Genomic DNA, 11,721 nt, shown 5'->3' with positions numbered 1-11,721 from the left:
GTCAAGCCCTGGTTTGCTGGGATTGGAGGAGCCAAGGCAGGACTAGGCAGCAAGGGAAGGTTGTCTTGGGCCCTATTTCCAGCCCCTACCCCTACCCTTTTCTGTCCAGGGGCTACTATTCCCTCTCAACTGCAAGCCCTCCTTGGGCTGACTTGTGAGTGGGTGACAGGAGAGCCACTGATACCATGAGGTGGGGCGTCTGGATGTTTCTGAAACATCCTGCCCAGCTGGTTACTATCCCTCATTCCTCGTGATAGGCCAGGTCTGTGGGCAGTTATTGCTGAGGGGGTCCTGCCCTGAGTCAAATTGGTGGGGAGCATTCTCTCATCCTATTTGCACCAGAGGCAGAGCTGGGTTCCAGAGCAACTTCAATAGAATCCTAGGGATGGTCTTCCCTCATTTTGAATGCTTCAGTTTACCAAGCGATTTTCCCCATTCTCACTTCATCCTGGAAATGGGAGTGGGCACCCACACAAGCATTCACAAGCGAGGACACTGAGACTCTGACACTGAGACTCTGACAGGGCCACAAGCTGTGGAGTTAAGGTTGACACTAGCCCCAGTCTTCTCCCCACAGCAGGGAAGAGCCAGGGGCCTCCAGGACAGAAAGGACTGGGTTGTGCAGACATGAGCTTCCTGGCTCTGGAAGAATCTAAATAAGAGGCTGTGCAAACCCCGGGAGCTGGGGCTTGGGACCAGCCAGCACACAGTGCCTGTTCAGCCCAGGGAAGCGAAGCAAGTGGCTGCAGAGGGCTGCATCCTGCCGCGTCTCCAGTCCCCAACAACCGTACAGCCGGGCCCAGGTTTCTGCTTAGGGAACCAGGAGGTCCAGGCCCTTTCTGCCAGCAGCCGGGCGTTCAAGCCCCCAACAGAGAGAAATCTTGAAGATAGCTAGGGCCACGGGGGCTGTTGAGTTCAGCATGCCTCCTTCTCTGGTCTCCGCTGAAGCTGTCACTCCACCATTAAACCTGTGACTCCGGGCCTTAAGCCTGTTGAAGGTCGAGCCCCCAGAAAGGTCACATATGCTCCTGCCTTGGGCCGCGGGGCCCGGGTCTCTTCCCGCGGGTTGGGTGGAGAGAGAGCGGTCTGAGGCGTGGGGGCGGGGTCGCACCCGGGGCCTCGGACAGCGGCTGGGGCGCAGGACGCCCAAGTCAGTAGGGCAGGCTTCGGGCTGCGCGGGGACGAGGAGCGCGCGGCCGCGGGCGCGGGTGGGCGCGTGGCCGCGGCGGGGGCGCGCGGGGGCGGGCCGGCCGGGGAAGCGGGAGGGAGGCAGAGAAGAGGGCGGCGCCGGCAGGTCGGCTGCGGCTGCTATTTGAGCGCAGGTCCCGGGCCGGGCGCTCAGAGCGCTTGGAGCCAGCGCTGTAGGGAGATCGCAGCGCGCAGCCCGCAGAGGCGCTGCGGCCGGCCGGTGCAGCTCCGGAGGCCCCGCGCGGAGAAGGCGGCGGCGGAGGAGAGGCCGAGTTACCGCCCGCCGCCCGCGCCCGCGCCCCCCCACCCCGCGGCCGCCGCCGCCACTGCCCCCCCCTCCCCGCGGCGCCGCATCTTGAATGGAAACATGGCGGTGCCGGCTCGGACCTGCGGCGCCTCTCGGCCCGGCCCAGCGCAGACTGCGTGCCCCTGGCCGGGCTGCGGCCCCCAGCCCGGCCCCGGCGCCCGGCGCCCGGCGTCCGGGCCCCCGCGCCCCCTGTGGCTGCTGCTGTCGCCGCTGCTGCTTCTACCGCTGCTCGCCGCCCCCGGCGCCTCTGCCTACAGCTTCCCCCAGCAGCACACGTAAGTGGCTTGCGCCCCGCTCTGCCCCCCGGTCCGCGCTGCTCCTTCCCTGCGCCCCGCGCCAGGGCAGAGGCGCTGAGTCCGGCTGCCCGCTGTGCCCGGGGGCGGCGGCCCCAAGCCCCGAAGGCTGGCAGCAGCGGTCCAGGCGCTCTGGCTGCGTCGCGAAACTTCCCCGTGGTGCCCCTGCTTCCCCCAAATCCCCCAAATGAGGCAAGGCAAGATCTTCAAGCCCCGGGAGGCGTAGGGAGGGGGGTCCGAGCTTGTCAGCTGATTCCCCTGCCGCTGACCCGGTGAGAGAGAAACCCGGGTTGGGTGAGGGGGCGGCCAGCGACCCCTGCCCGGCGGAGTTGGAGCCGCGCATCTGCCCCACGTTCCCTCCCTGGTGGGAACCCGGCGCTTTACAGCCAGAGGTGAGGGACATCTCCACACCTGCCTTCAAGGGCCTTTTCCTTTAGTGGGGATCTGTATGCCAAGGATGCGAGCACCTTCTTGCTGTGGCCAGTACCACAGAGGCAGTGTCCCCTGTTCTTGGTCCCCCCTCTACCTGAGGAGAGAGTCCCCTGGAAAGCCCATTTGGGAGGTGAAGGCGTTGGGGTCCGGGCGGAGGTGAATGGTGGGAAGGACCCTTGTTTGCGCCTGCTGCTGCTGCCAACAGGATAATAGCCTCTCCTGGCTCTGCCAGCTTCCGCAGGTTTTCTGGTCCTTCTGAGCCTTCTCCTCCTCCCCAAGAGCCAGCAAACTCGGGTTGCCTCCTCCCGGTGAGCTTAGCCCGATGTGTCTGGGGCTGGGAGTGGATGTTCAGTGCATGTGGCCTTTAGGACATATCAGTTTCCTGACACTGTGCTTCAGCCCTATGTCAGTGCCCAGACACCCCTTTGGGGCACGGTGACCACCCTGCTTCTGTTATCTGTCTCCGGGTCTGAGGAGCCACCTGTCCCTGGACTTCTTCACTAGTGTCCTGGCCTGGAGATTGGGGCATGAGTCGTCGGGCTGCTGGTGGCCAAGGGGAAGGGTCTGGCTTCAGGGAAAGGGAGAGGCTGGCTCTGCGTCATTTAGACCAGCTCTGCCCAAGGGTAAGAGCCCCTGGTTCTGCTACAAAACCTGCCTACTCCGGCTCGTAGGCTCTCTAAGATGAGGGAAAAACAAACTCAGGAAAAGCGCCTCTCTGGGTCTCTCTCTCTGTCTTGTCATCAGCACAGCCTGGCTGTGCTCAGGCGGGTGATCAGTTGGCAAATTACAGGTGCTGCACGGACGTGTCCTCTGTCAACTGTCTGGATTTTTCATATGTGTGTGTGTCGGGGGGGTGCCCAGGGAGAAAGTAATCGTATGGAAGTTCAGGGCTGGTGGGTGCATTTTTGTCTTTCATTTGCTGTGATGGAAATGGACTTCAATCACAGTGCTTAAAAAGAGCAAAAGCATTTTTTTGTTGTTGTTCTTTCTTCCTCAAAGCCCAGCACGATCCAAGCCACAATTATTTTTTTCTTAGCCGTTTCATAGCTCCTTGAGTGAAGGTTTAAGTAGATGTCTTTTTCCACCTCACCCGACCTCACTCCCTTTCCCTGCAACGTGCAGTTGGTCAGATGGCTTCTGGGCCTGCACGAGTCTCTAGAAGGCCGATGTGAGACCCTGACCAGAGTAGACACCTGTCCCTCTGTCCCCAGCCAGAAGATGGGGAGACGGGTGTGACAGCAGTGGCACATTTCCAGCTGGATGCTCTTTTCTTGTCCATATAGTTGGAGCTAATTTGAGGGTTTGGGACATGTCTTGAAAACCATAATTAGAGAATGAGGGTGGAGGTGGGGTGGGGTCTGTGCCGCTCTGAGGGTCCAGGGGGAGGTGACTAATGGTACAACGACACAGAGGGTTTGCTGTGACAGCCAGCGCCCTTCAGCTGCCCTGGTCCCGCAGACGAGGATGCCCATTGATCCTTGGAGGGAGGAAGGGGAGGGAATCTTGAAGCTCCCCACACATGACCATGGCCAGTGGAACTGGTGCTTTTGTTGAACTGATAAGAAAGGTTTAGGCTGTCGTTGGGGCCAGAAGGTTCTGTGGGGTTGCTCAGGGATGGGTGGCCTTCCAGAACCTTCTGCTGGGTCAGTGTGACCAGGCTGCGATGACACTTTGATACAGGTGGATTTCCAAGGAGAAGAGTGGAACCCAGCTTCATGGCACTGGAGTGACAACCCCTCAGTGGGGAAGGCCCTCAATGAGAAAGTCATTTTCTTGTTAGTGTCTGCCAGTGCAAAGAGGCCCAGCTTCACAAGCTACTGGATTTTAAGCACGTGTGGGTTTGGGGTCCGCTAACTGTGATTTCTGTAATGGCTCTCTGGCAGCATGGCTCTCTGCCCACCAGGCAAAATGGACCAAGGCTGCTGCTGGATTGAGAAGGGCAGAGGGGTTACCGCTGAAGGGAGGACAGGGCTTCAGGGGATTTTTTGGGGGTGGAGGGGGTGGGCTCTCTCACCTTACCTGGACCTTGATTCAGAGTTTCAAACAAGGAGGAGGCTACATGTGTGCACGCATGTATGCACACGTGTGTGCACTTGTCTGGCTGGGTGTGGGGGACCTGAGTCTGAGCACACCTTTCACCTGCCTCCTCCTCTTTCCAGTTATGCCCTCCCCAACATCAGGCCACTGCCGCTGGCTGAGGGGCAGCCCTCACTGCTTTGCCTCCCCTTGTGTCTTTCCCTCCCTTCTCCCCTGTCCTCCTTCTTCGAGTCTTTCATCAAGCTGTACCTATCCTTCCCTGCCTGCTGCTTTTGTCCTCTCTGCTGGGCCTCTGTGCCCTGTTCTCTGGGGCCCCCGGGTTTCTCTGTCCCCTGCTCTGTGGAGTCCCGGCTGAGTGCTGGGTGGAGCACCCGGCTAAGCTGGCCCACCTGACTGTACACTCTTAGCCCAGCTCTGCTCCAGTGATGGTGTTGGCTAGCGTCTCCCTGCCTCTGAGGGTGGGCAAAAGCAGTGAGGGGCCTGAGGGGTTTGAACCACCAGCAGATTAATGACAACCAGAGTACGTGCTCCTCTCCTGAGTGGACACATGGGGAGCAGTGCCTACAACAGGGCATGCGTCAGTCTAGCTATGGTTAATGGTGGGTGACGTGTGTCTGTCTGGGCCTTCCAGCCCCTGTCTCCACCTCCCTGTGGCTCTCCCTGTTGGAGGGAGGCAGCATCACACATCTGGGTCCCCCATCTTCCCAACAACCTGCCGCAGCTTTTGCAGGAGGGAGGGGTAAGGCTTCCCAGCCGCTGCTGCCATCACTGAGATGCAGAGCTGCCAGGTGCTCACAGCCCTCTGGTGTGGAGGACTTTGGGGGGACCCTTGGCTGCTGTTCCCCTGGACTCCATCTTTATCAGGCACCTCCTTTTGGTCAACTGTGCCAGGCTAACCCCTGAGAAAGGAGGAAGCTCATTATAGGATGAATCCCCTCACAGTCTGCAGGTGAATCTCACTCCAGATTCTTTGTCACACTCATGTCCCCATGGAGAGACTGACTCCAGAGTGAAGCTGGCCTCTAAGTGGACTTCTGCAGAGAGTATCCTCTTCTCCTTCTGCCTGTGTGCAGGTGGGCACTGCCAGCTTCTGGCACCTTGGATGTGTATGGGTGGACACTGCCAGCTCCTGGGAGGATGTAGTTTGGGGACATGCTGGGTGTCAGTTGTAGACTTTGCAGGCTCCATTGGGATGACCTTGCCTTAGTTTCCACAATTGAAATGATAGAATCTGCTTAAGAGGCTGGTGGTGAGAATTAACAAGAGACAATGCCGCCTCTAGTGGGCAGGGAGGGCTCCATCAGGTGCCATGGCTGCCACTGTTAACATTAGCATTAAGCCCAGATGCTGCAGCCGTGGGGTAGCCAGTCTCACTGCGAGACTCGCCAGTCTCCAGGGCTCCCACAGGCTGGGTGGCCACCTGTCTCTCTGCTTTGCTCATGCTGCCCTGCCATGACTGTGCTCTTTTCTCGGATTTAGATCCCCTCCTTCAAGGTCTCACACCTGCACCTTCCAGAGGCCTTCCCATCCCAGCTCTGGGCTGTGCCACTCTATCAGGCTGTGCCCACCCACGTCAGATTCTACCTCCTTGAGGAAGACACTGGGCCACCTCCCTCTCTCACCCCCTGCAACACAGCTTGACTGTGGTGGGGGACATCACTAGGCTAAAGGTGATCTCCCTTACTGAGCCCAGGCCAGTCCCCTCAACCACATTAGTGCCTTGATCTCAGAGCCCGTGGTCATGTCCATCCTCCAGATGGGGAGACTGACCTCAGAAAAATGAAGGGACCTGCTTAAAGCCCACAACCATGAGAGGCAGGGCTGGGAAAGGATGGATGTGTCAGACACTTGGCTGCCCAGCCAGAGGGCTAGGGGACATCTGGGCAGTGGTCCCAGGAAGTGGAGGGGGGCTTGAAGCCTGAATCTTTGGGAAGAAAATGAAGAGGCCTAGGATGTGAGAGTTGGGCCTGGGGCTTCCAGCTGTGACTTTTCCCCATCTGTCTCTCTTTCCTCCTCTGGGTCTCAGGCAACCCTGAGGGGCCTTCCTTGGCACGAAGCTGCCCTGCCAGCCCCAGTGCTTATAGCCCCAGTGCTGACCTCCATCTACCTCCCACGTATACACAGGCCATCATGGAGCACCCCCAGCCCAGAGCTTTCCTTCCCCGAGCTTTGAGTTATGGGCCAGGCCTGCTCTGTGTGGAGAGGTGGAGGACAGGAAGGGCTTCATCTTGAGATGAGATGCCATTTCCTTCTCCAGATTCCAGTCTGATTCCGGAGAGAAAGGTCATGGAGGTGGGGGTGGGGCTAGGGGTTGTTCGTGGAAACCTGAGGCTGGCTTCTCTAGTCCCTTGGCAGTTTTGCCAGGTCTGAGGGGACTTCACAGGGCTAAGATCTTATAGATGCTTGGGGGGCCTCGTGCCATCTGGACGGGTGGGACTTGGGGGCTTTGGGAACCAGCGTTCAAGGGCTCGTTGCTAGGAAACTCTCCAAGGGGCAGTGGAGGTTTGGAGTCAAGGCAGGTGGGCCTGAGCCCTGTTTGGCAGTGTGATGTTACCTGTAGGATAGGAGTGGTCTTTCCCTCTCTTCCCCCTTCCAGCCATCTACCCCACTCCCATGCAGAGATTTGCCTCCAGACCTGGTGCCTTGTCTTTAAGTGACTGGGCTGCAGGCCTCAGGCCTAGGGAGGACATGCTGAGGGTGAGGGGCTTTCCCATTGCTGGCTACAGCCCTCCAGCCAACTGGGAAGATTCTCTTCATGTCAGGTTTTTTTTTTTTTTTTTCTGGTGCCTACTGTCTAAACAAGAAGCTACAGAATCAATATTCGTATTCCCCGAGGGAAGTGTGTGTGTGGTTTTTGCTTTTTTTCCCTTCCCTTCTTCTCTTGTCCTGTGTAACCTGAAGAGCCTCCAGAGCTGCCTGTGGCTAAGGGCAGAAGGAGGGGGCAGTGCAGGTGACCACAGAGATTGAGATGGCCCTGCTGGCTTGCAGGGTCCCCACAGGGGTCTCTTGGTGCCTCCCTAAAGGAGTCAAGGTTCTGTCATTCAAGTCTACATACGGTCAGGACCTAAGGGGCAGACTCAGCCAAGCCCTGCCCTGCCACCGTAAGTTAACTCAGGCTGTTGGCTTGGTGCTCCTGGTCCTGGTCCCGCTCGTCTCACCTGGGCCCCCACAGTGCTTTTCCTTCTGGATCTGGTCTGGCCCTGCTGGGTCCCCAGCCACCACTGTTACCCGTGACTGAGCCTGGTGAGGGGAGAGCCTCACAAACTAGGAGACTGTCTAGCTGGGATTAGGTGGGGAGAATCTTCACAAACGAGTTCTGAAAGCCCCCATCTTAGGTCAGGGGGCCTCTGTCAAGGGCAAGCCCAGCCTGATCTTCTCAGTTGGGTAGCTTACTTTGTGACCTTGGACAAAACCCCTCCTCCCCCTGGGCCTCAGTTTCCTCTCTTCCAGGATCCTTCCAACTCTGACATTCCAGTGCCCTAAGAAGACAGATCTGGGGTCTTCCTGCTCCTCACCACGCCCTGCTTTAGCTGTGGCCGCTGGGCCTTATCTCTTCCAGTGCGAGGGTACCTGGACCTCCCGTCCTCCTTTGGCCATATCTTGGGTGTCTCATGGCTGCTTTTCAGATTGACCCACTTTGAGCTCTGATCAGCCTAATTGTTTAGCAGAGAGGGAGGGGCATGGGAAGCCTTTCCTGCTGATCAGTATCCATCTCTCCCACCAGGGAAATGATCCTCATTAAAGAAAGGGGAGGCCGGGCGCGGTGGCTCACGCCTGTAATCCCAGCACTTTGGGAGGCCGAGGCGGGCGGATCACAAGGTCAGGAGATCGAGACCACGGTGAAACCCCGTCTACTAAAAATACAAAAAATTAGCCAGGCGCGGTTGTGGGTGCCTGGGCGCCTGTAGTCCCAGCTACCCGGGAGGCTGAGGCAGGAGAATGGCGTGAACCCGGGAGGCGGAGCTTGCAGTGAGCCGAGATCGCGCCACTGCACTCCAGCCTGGGCGACAGAGCGAGACTCCGTCTCAAAAAAAAAAAAAAAAAAAAGAAAGGGGAAGGGGTGGGTGAAAAGGGTGAGAAGTGACTCCCTCTGCCTGTCTCCCCGCCCCGCCCCTTAGACCCTGGGCCTCTTTCTTCCCCTTTGATGCCTGCCTTCCCTGCTGGCTAGTTCTTTCTGAACAAGCCCCCTCTTCCTGTGCACTGAGACTCTGCCACACCTCTCAACAGCTGTGTGACCTTGGGAACTTCCACAGCCTCTCTGGGTCTTGGAGCCTTTTCTGTAAAACAGGGCTTCCATGGCTGTACTGCCACATAGGGTTGGGGTGTGACAGACTGTGAGGGATGGGCCTGGCCCTAGGGAGTCTGTGATAAGGGCATGTGGATCCCGACTGGATCTAGGGGGATTTGCAGTCCAGCTGGGCCTGCACTCCAAGTGCTAGCCACTGTCCCCTCATCCATAGCACCCAGCTCCCATCCAGGCCCTACAGGCACTTGGGACCCACTTGTGGTTTGTGAGTCTTTCCTCTTGTGCTTGGCCCTTGCCTTTGCCTGTGTGCACATGTCAGCTTGTATGTGGGCGTGTCTACACCTGTGTGTTCGTGTGTGTGCATGTGTCAGATGTGTTCATATCTAAGCATGCTTGTGCCTATACCCACTTGTGTGCGTGTGTTTGTACTCAAACATGGATGCATGTGTGTAGGTGTGTGTGCACGGGCATTCTCGTGTAGGCAGTAGTGGGTGTGTGCGTGTGTGTGCATATGAATTCAAATGTGGGCATGTGCTTGGGAGCCTATGTAGTGCAGGCACACGTGTTGTTTATCTCTGTGGCCAGAATGGGCTCCTAGTGCCCACCTTCACCACCCGCCTTTGAGGTTAATGCCAGGGCTCGGCTGGGCAAACACTGGCAGTAGGAAATAAAGCATCCTGATTGTTAGGAACAGTGTTTTGCAAACTTTTATGTTAGAAACAGCCTGAGTTAAGGCTGAGCTGGAAAGTTTGATCTTCTACCAACTGGCGTGATGACAGTCTGCAAAGGAAACAGAGGCTGCGTCCTTGTAATTCAAATTTTTGCAAATTGAATGGTATTTGGATTCACTGGAGGACTTGGGACTCAGAAGAGCTCCGTGAGTCCTTTGTGAAGTGAAGCATCTTTGCAAACAGCCGTTCCCCGTGTGGAAAATCTGGAGGGTGGGTGTGGAGCCCGGGCTCAGGCAGAGTGGGAAGCTCTTGCTGTGTGACCTTGGGCTGGCATGTTTCCCTTTCAGAGTGGGTGCTTCTCATTTGCACACTGAAGGGCAGGAGACTGGCAGCCCTTGAGTATCTGCTGTGGGTTTGGGTCCTCCCCACAGCAAGACACCGTGGGCACGATTTGGGCTGTAAAAACTTTGGCTTGATGATCTCTTGATGATCTGGAGGGATGATCCCTCCAGATGTTCTCTATCTGGAGCATCTCCAGCGAAGACACTTCCTTCAAGGATGGATTTTTGTCTACTGAGTCTTCATAAATAAGGCTGTCCAGGTGCCCTATGATGGGCCCTGGCCCCAGTAGCTGTGTGGACCCAGTTCTTGTGGGTTCTGATGTCTGAGAGAACCGTAAGTTTTGCTTTCCTGGAATTTTCAGGACTTGCCTGTGTGTTGTCAGTGCTGTGATTCGTCCAGGGCCCTTGGCATTTTGGGAAGTGGATGTGAGGGTCTCAGGAGCCTACAGGCCAGGAGGAGTTCCTATGGGGGCAGGGAGCCTGGGTGCAACCGTCTCCTTGGGCATTATGGGCTTTGCATGCTTCCCTGACTTGGAAAGGACATGCCACAGCCACAGAAATCCCTGAGGTCCTGATGCCACCATCATATACACAGGGAAACTGAGGCCCAAGATGGGGGAAGGGAACCTTCAAGCCCCACATATCTGCGGCTGCACATACTCTGTGGGCAGGGCCCAGCCCCCATCCCTAATGATCAGTATACACTGTGGGGAGGGTGACTCGCTGTGCAGCCTTCCTTGCACTGATGTACAGCTGTTTCTCTTAAATAAAAATATCCGGCCAGGTGCAGTGGCTGATGCCTGTAATCCCAACACTTTGGGAGGCCGAGGTGGGAGGATCGCTTGAGCCCAGGAGTTGAAGATCAGACTGGGCAACATGGTGAAACCCCATCTCTACAAAAAAAAATACAAAAATTAGCCAGATGAGGTCGTGCACACCCATGGTCTCAGCTATTCAGGAGGCTGAGGTGGGAGGATTGCTTGAGCCTGGGAGGTTGAGGCTATAGGGAGCTGTGATGGTACCATTGGACTCCAGCCTGGACACAGAGTGAGAGCCTTTCATTTATAAATAAATGAATAATAAATAAATAAAATCTATGGCATGGGGTCGGGGGGCAAGTTAGGTCTGCTTTGGCAAACTCGAAGGGCAAGATGTCTATGTGGTGTGAGGCCCCAACTCCTGGGGTTTCTGTGGGGCAAACTCTGATGTCCTTGTGCTGTTTCAGAGACACGAAAGCCTTCTGGGTCCCTTTGAGAAGGACAACTTTGTCACCAGGCAGTGTGGGCTTGGAGGGGCTGGCGTATTCCTGAGACGGTAGAGGCCGGTGCTCTGCTGTGAGTTTCCAGCCTGATGTGGCATTTCAGTCTTGATCACTTCCTTCCGCAGCCCGCGTTCTCCTCCTGCTGGGCCCCACCTAAAACGCTGCATTTGAAACCTTAAAGGTCAGGCCTGGTGCTGCCACCAGTTCCAGCAAACAAGCAACTAAACAACCCACCCCTGCCCTGCCCCCACTTCAGTTATGAGAAAAGAGAATGAGCTGGCAGAGCAGGCCTCTGTGCTAAGGGCCCTTGCAAATGGGCATTTCTCCTTTCTCCTTGTGAACTGAGTCCGTGGTGGGTGTGTTAGGGCCCTGGGCGTCTTTGTGTCTCTCCTTGGACCCCCCCTCCACCCCCGTCCCAAGGCTTGCTGGAGTGTCTCCCTTTCGGGCTAGCTGGGACCTTACACCCCAGAAGCCTGCCGTGGGCAGAGCCCCACTTCCCTGGCTGGCCCCTGAGGCCTTGCCTGGGCTGGCTCCAGCCTCTGGCCCTGGGACTATCTGGGACACTTCAAGGTCCTGGGAAGAGCTTTGGCTTCCTACCTCTGGCTTTTGTGAACCGTGTCCCTCTCCAGGCTGCCGGCTCCGCCCAGGGCCCCTGGGCAGGAGCCTTCCTTACCAACAGGCTCCCTGCCCTTTGTGGGTCCTTCCTCCAGCCCCGTGCCCCTCCTCCAGCTCTGTGCCGGGTCATGGGGCCCTTGAGGAGTAGGCATTGAGCTGACTGCCACCCCCTCAAGATCTGAGTCTGAGGAGCTCATTTGGTTGCCAACAAGAGGCTGCTTCTGTGCTTATCATGGAACCTTAGTGTGGTGGGTTTTCATCATGGTAGGCCCTTTATCCCGACAGGGAGCCAACAGGTGTGTGATGCGGCTGTTGGCAAAGACCAAGTGG

At 57.4% G+C, this 11,721-nt stretch overlaps 1 protein-coding gene across 4 annotated transcripts in view; it reads left to right on the top strand.

Moving 5' to 3' along the window:
• Positions 1–1,304: 1,304 nt before the first annotated feature.
• The window catches only part of LOC105480493 (calcium voltage-gated channel auxiliary subunit alpha2delta 2), a 140,697-nt gene continuing 130,280 nt past the window's right edge, over positions 1,305–11,721 (top strand). For 2 of the 4 annotated variants that reach the window (XM_011739465.3, XM_011739462.3), the window contains exon 1: positions 1,305–1,770. In XM_011739465.3, the coding sequence (XP_011737767.1) occupies positions 1,556–1,770 (215 nt within the window). In that variant the 5' untranslated portion in view covers positions 1,305–1,555. The remainder of the gene's footprint in view (positions 1,771–11,721) is intronic. The other 2 variants (XM_011739463.3, XM_071091755.1) reach the window with 2 other exon arrangements.

This window comes from Macaca nemestrina, chromosome 2, assembly GCF_043159975.1.
Source record: "Macaca nemestrina isolate mMacNem1 chromosome 2, mMacNem.hap1, whole genome shotgun sequence".
NCBI classification, from domain to species: domain Eukaryota; kingdom Metazoa; phylum Chordata; class Mammalia; order Primates; family Cercopithecidae; genus Macaca; species Macaca nemestrina.
The sequence above is the reverse complement of the archived record's forward strand: the minus strand, read 5'-3'. Positions and strand labels throughout refer to the sequence as shown.